This window comes from Callospermophilus lateralis, chromosome 12 (genome assembly GCF_048772815.1).
Source record: "Callospermophilus lateralis isolate mCalLat2 chromosome 12, mCalLat2.hap1, whole genome shotgun sequence".
Taxonomy (NCBI): Eukaryota; Metazoa; Chordata; class Mammalia; order Rodentia; family Sciuridae; genus Callospermophilus; species Callospermophilus lateralis.
In genome coordinates, this window is record NC_135316.1 from 99,952,673 (window position 1) to 99,966,062 (window position 13,390).

General features: G+C 38.8%; 1 protein-coding gene across 13 annotated transcripts in view; it reads right to left on the minus strand.

Annotated features, from left to right (window-relative positions):
- Positions 1–13,390, minus strand: part of Dock9 (dedicator of cytokinesis 9) — a 288,972-nt gene that overhangs the window by 84,025 nt on the left and 191,557 nt on the right. For all 13 annotated transcript variants that reach the window (XM_076871913.1, XM_076871916.1, XM_076871911.1 and 10 more), the window contains exons 18-27: positions 13,272–13,337; positions 11,986–12,078; positions 10,460–10,583; positions 9,906–10,027; positions 9,044–9,130; positions 8,603–8,692; positions 7,052–7,167; positions 6,711–6,780; positions 5,720–5,845; positions 4,671–4,742 (exon numbers count right to left, since the gene is read on the minus strand). In XM_076871913.1, the coding sequence (XP_076728028.1) occupies positions 4,671–4,742; positions 5,720–5,845; positions 6,711–6,780; positions 7,052–7,167; positions 8,603–8,692; positions 9,044–9,130; positions 9,906–10,027; positions 10,460–10,583; positions 11,986–12,078; positions 13,272–13,337 (966 nt within the window). The remainder of the gene's footprint in view (positions 1–4,670; positions 4,743–5,719; positions 5,846–6,710; positions 6,781–7,051; positions 7,168–8,602; positions 8,693–9,043; positions 9,131–9,905; positions 10,028–10,459; positions 10,584–11,985; positions 12,079–13,271; positions 13,338–13,390) is intronic.

Genomic DNA, 13,390 nt, shown 5'->3' on the forward strand with positions numbered 1-13,390 from the left:
AAACAGCATGGTACTGGTACCAAAACAGGCGGGTGGACCAATGGTATAGAATAGAGGACACAGAAACCAATCCACAAAATTACAACTATCTTATATTAGATAAAGGGCTAAAAGCATGCAATGGAGGAAGGATAGCATCTTCAACAAATGGTGCTGGGAAAACTGGAAATCCATATGCAATAAAATGAAACTGAATCCCCTCCTCTTGCCATGCACAAAAGTTAACTCAAAATGGATCAAGGACCTTGATATCAAATCAGAGACTATGCGTCTGATAGATGAAAAGGTTGGCTCCGATCTACATATTGTGGGGTCGGGCTCCAAATTCCTTAATAGGACACCCATAGCACAAGAGTTAAAAACAAGAATCAACAAATGGGACTTACTTAAACTAAAAAGTTTTTTCTCAGCAAGAGAAACAATAAGAGAGGTAAATAGGGAGCCTACATCATGGGAACAAATTTTTACTCCTCACACTTCAGATAGAGCCCTAATATCCAGAGTATACAAAGAACTCAAAAAATTAAACAATAAGAAAACAAATAACCCAATCAACAAATGGGCCAAAGACCTGAACAGACACTTCTCAGAGGAGGACATACAATCAATCAACAAGTACATGAAAAAATGCTCACCATCTCTAGCAGTCAGAGAAATGCAAATCAAAACCACCCTAAGATACCATCTCACTCCAGTAAGATTGGCAGCCATTATGAAGTTGAACAATAACAAGTGCTGGCGAGGATGTGGGGAAAAGGGTACTCTTATACATTGCTGGTGGGACTGCAAAATGGTGAGGCCAATATGGAAAGCAGTATGGAGATTCCTGGGAAAGCTGGGAATGGAACCACCATTTGACCCAGCTATTGCCCTTCTCGGACTATTCCCTGAAGACCTCAAAAGAGCGTACTACAGGGATACTGCCACATCGATGTTCATAGCAGCACAATTAACAATAGCTTGACTGTGGAACCAACCCCGATGCCCCTCAATAGATGAATGGATAAAAAAAATGTGGCATTTATACACAATGGAGTACTACGCAGCACTAAGAAATGACAAAATCATGGAATTTGCAGGGAAATGGATGGCACTAGAGCAGATTATGCTAAGTAAAGCTAGCCAATCCCTAAAAAACAAATGCCAAATGTCTTCTTTGATATAATGAGAGCAACCAAGAACAGAGCAGGGAGGAAGAGCAGGAGAAAAAGATTAACATTAAGCAGAGTCATGAAGTGGGAGGGAAAGGGAGAGAAAAGGGAAATTGCTTGGAAATGGAAGGAGACCCTCATTGTTATACAAAATTACATATAAGAGTTTGTGAGGGGAATGGGAAAAAAATAAGGAGAGAAATGAATTACAGTAGATGGGGTAGAGAGAGAAGATGGGAGGGGAGGGGAGGGGGGATAGTAGAGGATAGGAAAGGTAGCAGAATACAACAGTTACTATTATGGTATTATGTAAAAATGTGGATGTGTAACCGATGTGATTCTGAAATCTTTGTAATGTTTTGAATAACCAATTAAAAAAAAAATAAAAAAAAATAAAAATATTAGAGGAGTCCCTGTATCAATCATGTGTGGGAAGAGCAGCTGGCATCTTCAGTGACAGAGGCAGAAGCCGAAGAAGTGGCCTAAAGTGAAAACATGAAGTACTCCCAAGGGGAAAGGAGGTGTTTTAAAATTTCTTTTCAGAGTAAGTTATGTTGTGGTTAAAGCTTTCTCCTTTTGGATGCCAGTGCTCTCTTTCAGACACAACTGGATAATAAGTTTTTTTTTTTAAAGCAGTGACTTCTAAAAACACTCTGAATATTATTTTAGGACCAAAATATAATTAAGTTACGGAAAAGGCTGTTCATGGTAGCATTTGAGTGGTTTGGATAAAGTTCCAAAGAAAAATAAGCCACTTCCCAGAGCAGAGGTGCTTGGAAATGGCAGGACATGTGGGAGGGGTTGACCACGACCAGTCAGGTGATCCTGGGCAAGTCACTTTGTAGGTCTGCACTTCCTCCTCTGAGACAGGAGTGGGGGTTGGATCAGAAGATAACCTTCAGGTCCCACCACTCCTAGAGGGCTGTGGTTTAATTTGGCATCATGACAATAAAAACATGCAATTAAATCCCTTTACTAATCTCTTAACATAGTTCTAGGAAAAACAGCACTGAGGCTTGGGTTATTTTTTTGGGGGGAGGCACCAGGGATTAAACGCAGGGGCACTTGACCACTGAGGCATATCCCCAGCCCTATTTTGTATTTTATTTAGAGATAGACACACTGAGTTGCTTAGTGCCTCGCTTTTGCTGAGGCTGGCTTTGAACGATGATCCTCCTGCCTCAGCCTCCCAAGCCACTGAGATTATAGGCATGTGCCACTGCGGCTAAGAATTCCGGGAAGTGTTCATTCCCTCCTGGACCATCATTGCCATCATAAGAAGGGAGCAGGCAGCTGTAGTGCTCTGATGGACTTGGTTCCCAGCTCTTTACCACCACAGTTCTTTTTCTCAGCCCAGTATTCATTCTCCTCCTTCAGACCTAGCCAACTCCTACCTATTGGTCAGAACTCTCTAGTTTCACTATCCCAGGCAGCTTCCTTGCATTTGCACTCCATGTCCATCTCTCATAGTTTCACCATGAGACCACTGAGGTATTTATATATGCTTTCCCACTGACTTCCTCAATGGCACAAACCATGCCACATTTAATTTTTTAACACTTGAGCCTCGCACAAATGAATGTTTGCTGAATGAATCAGATATATTTTTAAATACAGTCAAGTCACCACTTGCTCTGATCACATTAATTTAGAAACAAAAATTTAAAAAAATCCCCTGGGGCCTTGATACAGGTTGAATTGTCCCCCTACCCTCAAATTCATATGCTGAAGTTCTAACTCCTGAAATATCTCAGTAGGTGACTGTATTTGGAGACAGGATCCTTAAAGGAGTGATTAAGGTAAAGCAAGACCATTAGGGTGGCCTCAATCCAGAAGGACTCTTATCTTCAAGAGGAGAGAATATGACAGGCAGCCATCCAAAAACAGAGGAGAGGCCTCCGAAGAACCCACACATGCAGATATCTTGACCTAGGACTCCTCAGCATCTTGATTGCAAGAAAATAAATTTTTATTGTCTAAGTCACCTATTCCTTGGTTCTCTATTATAGCAACCCTAGAAAACTAATGCAGGTTATAATCTCATTCTGTACATGACAACATTTTTAACAGAAAAGTCATATATTCAAATATCTGCGTTCATGCGCGCGCGCGCGCGCACACACACACACACACACACACACACACACAGGCATGTATACTGCCAAGGAGACAATCTGCTAGATTTTTTCCTTGGCAGGATGTTCTGGCATGATTTAGATGGTGCATTTCTCTGTGGAAGCAGGGCCCACTTCCATCTGGCATCTCCCCGTACATTAAAAATCAGAATCTTTAAATTGGATTTAAAAGAAACATCTTCCTCCCACAAAATATTAATAATAATAATAACAACAACAACAACTACCCCACAACGGAGAGCCACCTGGTCAGACACCAGTGCCTGTTCTACTGGAACAAAGTAAGGCTTTGGGTTCTGAACCACCAACCTTCTGTCCAATACAATATAGCAGCCTTTCCAAAGGCTTCCTTTGAGTCCAGACCTCTTGGGCAGAAGGCCTCAATCTGGACTTTCTGAATGTCCCTCCCTGTGAGTTCCCTCTCCTGCCTGTGAGAATCACAGCCCAGGAATTCACTGTGAGAGAGTGTGTGTGGCACTACACCCTCACCTCCACTCTCCGCACTGTTCCTCCTACTCCTAACCAGACCCCACATCCAGCTATCCTATGGCACAGTTCACTGTCCTGTCTCATAAGGAATTCTTCTAAAACTGAGAAAGTGACATTGCCAGCTGTATTTATGCATTGTAACTTTATACAGATTTAACTCCCTTAAGCCTTGGATAGCCAGTGGGCCAATCACATATCAAGAGGCACCGGCCTAGAGACCAGGTCCATCATTCAGGGATGAACCCTATAGGTCAAAAGGGCAGCATGAGATGGTGGGAATCAGGGGACAGTGTCACAGGCACACACATTCAGGCACCACCAATCAAAGGTATTAAGGGACAAAGCAAATTTGAGATTGTACATTTGTGCAGAGATGGATTCTCTCAAAAAGTTCATTAATTGGTTCTAGAGGACACAAGATCCATTAGATACTCCCATCTAAGCCCCACAGAAATGTCTACAAAGGACAAGACACTTAATACAACTACATAATTAAATTAAAATTAACACTTTAACTACTATTCTCATTTCAATAAACCTGAAGCCTTCTATGCTTGTCAAAGGAAAGACATATTTTTCTCTGGATTTAACCACACAGTGGTCAGAAATGAAGGCTGTAGAGCTGGACTATTTTCAAAACCTAGATTCCTCCACTCACTAGCAGCATGACCTTGGGCCTGTAACTCAAATGTTCTAGCATCAGTTTTGTCATCTATAAAATGGGTAAGAACAGTACTTCTCTCACAGGGCAGTTTATGAAGCTAAAATAGTTTCTTATAAGATACTTAAAACAGTCCCATAACTGGCACATAGAAAGTATTAATCATTGTCAGCCACAAACATATCCTTAGGGACTTTTCCCTAAGAATACAAACTTGCACATGGAATAACATACCTTCACTTTGGAGTTTTCTATCAAATGCTGAGCCATGGATTTTATCAGCACGTCAAAGAAAAACCAAGAATACTAAAAGAAAAAAAAAAATAGCACCCGAGTAAGAAAAACAACAAATTAGCAGATAGGAGGTGAGCGCTCTTAGGCTGACAGTGTTATTAACCAGAAGCAGGTGTCACCCTGAAACACAGTTAACAAGTTATCATGAGACCTAAGAGGTGAGCAGAGATGTCCTCTGCCTCCAAGCCCACAATAAGTAACTCTATTCCACCAGGAAGTGGATACCTACCCAATAAGGGGTACTGCTGGATTATTTGTGGAGTAATTCCTCTTTACTGGTCTCCTAACTGGTGACAACTGCCTATTCAGTAGAAAAATCAGCATCCCTCCACTGATTTGAGCATAATGACTTATACTCAAGAGCCAATGAGATTTTGAATGTGGTAATTCTTTGCAGCTCTGATCTCAAGACACAATTAGCAAAGCTGGAATGGAGAACTAATTCTGTTCTCTTTTTTAAGGGGTGGTGATTATATCTAAAATCATACAAAAAAGGTAAACTGATCAGGCTGTGGAATCTGAATTTTTGTTCATTAGTTTTTAAAAATTAACTAATCAATTTTTATTTATTTATTTTTTTTGAGATGAGGGTCTTGCTGTGTTGCCCAGGCTAAACTCAAACTTGTAAGCTCAAGCGGTCCTCCTCCCTCAGCCTCCTAAGAAGTAACAAAATCCTGGCCCTTAACTTATTTTTTAACTGATGAATTGTACATATGAATAGGGTACACCATGTAATGTTTCAATAAATGCACATATTGTATAATATTTTTAAAAGGTTAATATATGTCTCTTCACTTTTAATCTCTTTGGAATACCTTTAAACCTTTTCTTCTAGTTTTTTTGAAATGTACAGTTGTTTTCTGCCACCTTACTGTGCAACAGCACACCAGAACTTCTTGCTCTTAACTGTACTAAGCACCCACCAATCAATCTTTCCCTATTCCCTGCCCTCGTTACTGAAGAGAGCTAAACTGGTGATCCTGACATACCTTAAGTAGTTTGTTGCTGGTGAGGAAATCAGCAGAAGGCTTCAAAATGGTGGTCATGGATTTGGTCAGTTCTTCATGCACTGTCTTATATTCAGAAGCAATGTACGGCTCAGCCTTATAAGCATACTTTGAAGAAATGGGAAAGAGACATTAATGCACTGGTTTTCCAAGTTGGTTTGAAGGTCTGGGAGGCTCCATAGAATGGATATTAGGGACTGAGGTACAATTTCATGGGAAGAAGAGGAAGGAATGAAAAAGAAGGTGGGAAGGGTGATTGTTATGTGACAGAAAGAGGGAGCCCAGGATGTCTTCAGGGAACCCATCAAATACACAAATCATCTGACTCAGTCAGACCAGTGACTATCTATCCCATTACTCCATGAATAACAGGGACTGCAAAGAATGTACCACATGACACTGATAACTAATATCCTAAAGAATCCAATGTTATTTTTTAAACTATCACATAGCTCTAATTAATTCACAAAAGGGATCTTAAACTAAATAGAACATATGTGATTTTTTATAACAGTAACTGCCACCATATTTAATGTTGTATTTACATAAAGCATCTGTTGATGTTTGTCCTATGAGATCTTTTGTTGTCCCACATAGTCATCTCATTTGATTGTGGCCAGAACTATCCTTCCTATCTTGGGAGAAGCCCTTTTAGATGAAAATTTTACATGGAAAAAGATAAAATGCAGGTGACTAACTCTACCAGAGGCCTAGCCAAGAGCAACTTAAAATTCTTCAAACTTCTACACCATCTGAGTTACATACGTAGTTCAAAGGATGAAGTTAAAGGAGTGGTGCCTCTCCTCATACCTCCCCTTGCTTGGGTCTAAGTATTGAGGATAGAGACAGGAGAAAAGCATAGGCATAAATTTCAAGTACATCTGTAAGTAACCAGGCTTGTAAAAACTAAGTCCTTAGAAGGAAAATTGGAGAGCCACAGATGTAAACAATTGGAACAGTTTGTTTTACATACCTTAACATATGACCTCAAGTGGCTCTCCAATCCTTCCTCATGGCACTGGGCAACCACATGAATAATGACCCTACACATCACAGGAATGAATAAAGCAATGAACAGTAATGTGAAAAATGGAAACATTTCATTATTATCACAGCAGTAGTAGAACAATGATGATGCTATTGGCACTTAAGAAACAAGAAGATGAGGATTTAGATGGGGTCCCTACATAGGGATCAAAAGACATTTCTTCAATAATGTTCAGCACATACTAGCATCCCAGATATGCATGACTATGCTCCAGATGTGGACAGACTAGAAGGGAAGAAGCGTATCAGTCCATCCATCTCCCTTACCGAGTCACATTAACTGCCACTTCCTCCTGGGTGGCTCTGGTGAGGACTCGAAATAGCTGGTTCAGGATAGTGGGCAGGAAGGCAATCATCACGTGGCCTTCCATGGCATGCAGACTCTACACACAGGAAACAGCAGAGTTTATGTTAGTTTTTCAATATAAATCGACCCCAGGTAATTTCCACTTAGCTTCAATTAAATTAGAAGAACTCCTTTTGGAAAGCCAAGTGGGAGGCACAGAATGGCCCCTCAAACATGTCCACGTCCCAATTCTCAGAACCTATGAATATGTCACATGGCAAAGGGGAATTAAGGTTGCCAATCAGTTGGCTCTAAGTTGAGGATTATTTAGGTGGGCCTTATAAGGTAAAAAGATCCTTGAAACTGGAAGAGGGAGGCAGGAGAGAAATGGGGCAGTGGGTAGGAGGAGAACTGTGACCAAGGAAGAATGTCAGAGATGCTGCACTGTTGCCTTTGGGGTGGACGAGGGGCCGTGAATCATCACAAATAAAAAAAAACTTTAGTGACATACATTTATATATCCCCCCCTTGCTTAAACCAAAGAAATCTCTATGCTATTACTCACATTTCTTATTTTGTCCCCTGCCTGGAATGTTTTAGCTACTCTATCTCATCAAACTGCTTTGCCCCAATCACATTCTAGATGACAGTCCCCTAGTGCTCTTGCTGCCCAGTCACACTAGAAACCTCCCTAACTCCTGCACAAAGCTAGGACCAGTTATATGTGTTATTTCCTGTTTAATTTATCTTCCTAGCACACTGTCACCAAGTTTGCATTACCTCCTGCAATGGAACAGAAACTGCTTAAAGGTGAGGACTGCTTGGTTTGAGCATTCCCTGAAAAGCATGCATTGGAAACTTAATCACCAAGGCAACAGTGTTGGGAGGTGGTGTCCAAGAAGAGGTGATCAGGCCACAAGGGCTCTGCCTTTATGAGTGGATTAGTGTTCTTATTTATGGAGTGGATTCATTATGGTGGGACTGGGTCCCTTACAAAAGAATGAGCTTTTGTGCTCTCTCTCCCCTCTCTACTGCCCACTCTTGCTTTTGCTACAAAATGGCACAGCAAGAAGGCCTCACCAGATGTTGGCACCTTGGCCTTAGAATTCCCAATCTCAGTTCTGTGGGAAATAAGTTTGTTCTTTATAAATTACCCAGGCTCAGGTATTCTGTTAAAGCAGCACAGTATAGACTAAGACAAGGACTGCTTCTTCTGTGCCCACCACTGTGCTCAGTATCCAGTGAGCACTCACAGAGGCCTGGTCAAGTGGGTGGTTTTACATATATGAGAATAATACGCTTTAAGGTCCAGTTTTGAGAAAACATGGACTGGCACAAAGGCAAGAGTGGTGCTATTTCCAAGTCCACTTCTCACCACTATTAAAAACCTCATGGAGACCACTGAGGTGATAGCATCCAGGTAACAGCATCCTTACAGAAGTGTAAGGACAAGAACAACAGTCACCACCAGAAAGAAGACCCTACTTATTTCAGACTCATTAAAAGGGGCTACTAAGAAAGTCATCTGATACCTTAAGGTATTTTACAAGTTCATTCCCTAAGGCTTGGGCTCCAGATTCAGTTTTCTGACAGTACTGGAAAAAATTATGCAAATGTTGATCCTAGGGTGAGAGGAAAAGAAAAGGAAAGTCTATTAATATATATACTATATAAATAGGAATATTTGCTTCTTATAAGCAAGCATGCATGGTTTTTACAATTATGAAACTGACCACATAAAAATGAGAACATCAAAAAGATCCTCCAGTATAAGAGGAAAATTGTTGAAAATATTACTTGTACTAGTCATTTATATTAGTACATATGAGTAGCTTCTATGTACTTTCTTTAAACAAAGATCCATAGAGTAAAAGTATATCTGTATAACATACTGCTGTTCTGTTTTACAAAAAAAAGAAGTACAAACTCAATCACAGAGCAATCAATGCTAATTTTAATGGACCAGCACATACCTGAGTATACACTGTAGAAACCAAATGAGTTGAAACTTTCAGCAATGGCTTGCCTCCATCTACCCATTTAATTTCTGGACCATAATGCTGAAAAAATATGCAGGGGAAAAATTACAAAACATTAACTATCTGAGCTTCCAATATGATCATCAGTGAGGATACTGATGAGGAAGTGAGGACTCAAATAGCTATGCCTGGCCAAAGCAAGAATGTAGCAGATACTAATTTCTGTCCTTTCCTAAGAACAACACTTTTCTTACTGGAAGAGTCAAGTATCTGTGTTGATTTTAACTTCTGAAACCTCCTTTTTTGGTCACATTTAGGCTTAAAATTATAACTGAAAGTTATATGATTTACCCTTCTTTTGGCAGACCTTAACTATTTGTCCATAACTTATACTGAAATTTGGTATTATTTAAGTGCTGAGAAACACTGCTTTCATGAATCAGAAAAATTTCAGAATGGGCTTCTATGTGGAAAGAGATTTGCTTTCTGGATTCATAGAAAACTGGAAGAAAATTCCTAATAATTTTCATGACCCTAAGAACTCCTCCTCGTTTGAGCATGACTGACTACTTTTCAGAGTCTGACTTCTACCTTCACCAATGTCTTCAAGTTTCTATATCCCCACTGAGGCATTGCCAGTTCAAGGCTTATAAGATGCCCACACTATAATTCTGACACTGGGGTAAATATAAACTGAAATTGCTTCTAACTGCCAATATTTACATGATAATGAATAACAAAAATCAAAACGCTGGAAATGGTAAAAAGTTTGTGTGCTACTTTGTGTTGTTGTTTTAGTTGTTCTTTAATGTTTTTTTTTAAGGAACTGAGATAAATTAGTCTTCAAATCCCATACCCTGCCCATCCCAAGCTCCTGGTAGCCAAGGTAGCCTGATGGAAGGTTAGCAGAAACAGGGATGTGCTGCTCATTGGTCACCACTCTTCCATCCTTCAAGAGAGGCAGCCAGGAATAGCCCACTGTTGAAAACAAAGAACAAAAACCCACTCTCAGTATGCAAAACCTTGTGAAAAAAAGCCAAAGTAATTGATTTTTTTTTCAGAACTGTTAATATCAATCAAAATAAGAAATTTAAAAGACTAACTATGATTGCAGGATATTTTCTAAAATGTACTTTGGCCTCAGAATTGTAAAATTCCTTTTATTCTGGCCACAGCAAATATGCAGCCAATACTAATTCTGCCCACTGCCCTTTTCTAAGTAAAATACTTTATTGGCTGGGTTTTCTAAGTCATCTTTCGGTTTAGTTGCAGTTACGTTTAGTTGCATAAATTTATATATGCAACCCAAGAATGCTATTTTTGTGTTACCTACAAATCTCATATAAAACAATGCAAGTTCAGAATCAAAATCAATTTAAGAATCTAGTGTGGAAATGATTAAACATCAACCTTGTGTTTCAACAACATCCTTCTTCTTTGTGCTTCCTTTACTTGAGTTATCACAGCTGACATGGAAGAATGTGAACAACAAGTGGTGCTTTTCATGTAGCTGGGTGGGCAATTCTATTTTAATCTGCAAGGAAGACAAAATAACAATCTTTCCAACATTATAAAGCATCAAAAATTCTCTGCAAAAGTGGAGATAAGTGTACAATGTACATTTTGTTCTCCAAACTGTTATTAGCGATTGTATTCAAAGACAGCTGAGCTGTAAGCAGTGCCAAGACAGAAATGGATCCTGAATCCACTGCCCAGAAACAGAAGAGATAGATGATGGACATTTCAAATCTACAAGAACTGGAAAGCACAGGACTCTGACCATTATGCTAACTTAACACAACCAAAGCATATGAAAGACCAGGTTAGAACATTTCAAAGTAGATTTGAATAGCAGCTTTAATGAACTACCGTTGATCCTTGAATAACATGGATTTGAACTATGTGGAGCCAATTACATGTATAATTTTGTTTTCATTTTATAGTGCTAGAGGTTGAATTCAGGGCCAAGCACATGCTCCACCAGTGAGCTACCCCCCCAAGCCCTATGCAGAATTTTTCTGGAGATTCTCAACAATTTGAAAAAACTTACAGACAAACCATATAGCCTAGAAATATTTTTAAAATTAAGGAAAACATTAGATATGTCGTGAATGCATAAAATACATAGAATAGTTCATCTTATCCTTTACTACCATAAGATATGCATAAATCTCTTATAAAAAGTTGAAATTTATCAATTTATAGACACATTTACAGACCATACATGGTGCCATGCATAGTCAAGAAAAATGTAAATAAACATAAAGATGCAGTAAATCATAACTTCATAAAATTAACTGTGGTACATGGGTAGGTAATCTCATAGCCACTTCCTGTTGCTATTGCAGTGAGCTCAAATGTTGTATGTTATCTGCTTAAAACACTATGTGACACTCATCTCTGTAAGAGGTTTGTCTCTCCAGTAAATTGTGTAAGGTAGTAAAAAGTGGTTCTCATGCATTTTCCCAATGATAAAAAAGGAAGACTCTCAGGTCCAACAAATGCAATTATACTCAAATATGAATTTGAAAGGAACTATGCCAGGATATTAACTGTGGTAGTAATGGTAGGACTATGATTTTTTCTTTTCTATGTTACTTGCATTTTCTAAGTATATATACATATGTAGGCATTTATGTATTTACTTATTTATTTGTTTGTTACTGTGATGCTAGGGATCAAACCCACGGCCTCATGCATGCTAGGTAGGTGCTGTTCCACTGAGCTACATTCCCACCTCTAAATTTTTATTGTTTAACAGAGAAGACATTAATTATTAGGAAAAATATCTAAAATAAATATTTCAATATTCAGTTCTATTGCTATAATTTCATTATGGCATGCAGCTTCTCTTTACTTTTGCTATAGCAAGCAAATAAGTTGAAATATCCTTTAAAACTGTTGAATTGGGTTTTCCCCTTGAAAACATCACTTACCTCATCATAAAATTCTGGGTTCTGGTGATGGTGTAAAACCGCAGCAAAGGCGCTTCTTGTGAACACTGGGCCACCAGGTCTGCCATAAATGCACTGAAATAAGAGTTAGCAAGGGCAAACACCAGGGTTCAATTAGAGGAGTAAAGAATTAAACTCAGATGCATTGTTAAGAAAGTGGTGTCCTACACCAAAAACAATACAACCTCCTCAGACAGATTTCTTCTGCTTAGGAGACTACTGGCTTGCAGGCCCTCCCAGACCACCCACCCGGGCATCTCCAGGACTATTTGCCTGCTCCCATTCCCACTGCACCCCATAGGGTAAGGACTTGCTCACAGTTCCCTTTTATACCTCCACACCTTTCCTTAAACAATCTCCCTGCCCAAAAGACCTTTGCCCTTGTGTTGCACCAAGCAAACTCATGCATCCTTTGAAATCTGGTAACTCCTTCTTCTGTGTCCTCTCAGCATTTTTCCTCACTAATTATTCAGTTTTGTATAAAAATCTATTTCCATACCTTCTGTGTGCCCGGAGCTTTTTCTTCATGTTTGAGTTTCTCACTAAGCTGTAAATTTCTTGCAGGTAGATATTATATTCCTTTTTTGGTCTCCTTCCCTTTTTGGAAGGTCATTTTAACACAGTAAAAAATTTGAGCTCTGCAGCTAGACTTCCTGGATTTAAATCTCATTTCTACTAATGTATGATATGAGCAATTTATTCATATTCTGTGCATTACTCGTCTAAAAATATGGATCTGAATAATACCTAACTCAAAACACTGTTATGAGAATTAAAAAAGTTAAGGTACACATAAGAGCAGTGCCCAAAGTACAAACAGTATTCAACAAATGTTATCTAAAATCCACTACTATTGTACTGCTGTCCCATGATATGCATTTAATTAAAATCATTTGTTGATTATTAATTCCATATCAATATTATTAATATCATAATTCTTAATACCCATATAATGCCTGCCTCATGACATGTACACAATATGGATTTACTGAATTGTTAAGAAAGTGGTGTCCTACAGCATAAACAACATACATATAAGAAATTTCATCCCTAAGGAGAATAATGAAATAGTCAATTAGGAGCAAGCATGTGCGTATTTCATATTCTACAAGGTTCAGCATATGTAGTTATATGATGTAACACCATATATTTTTGGGTTATGTCAATTAAAATTGCTAAATTTGTTTAGTTATACAACAGAATGCAAATGTACTTTTAAACCGGAAAAAATCAGAATATGCAGGTGAATATGCATAAAAAAATCAAACCTTTAGAGGCTGAGAGTCTTCCTCATCTGAATCTTTGAATTCAATGCAAATAGCAATATTTCTGGCCTGTGGCAATATTAAAAGAAAAGAAAATAACAAAAAATAACAAAAAAAAGTTA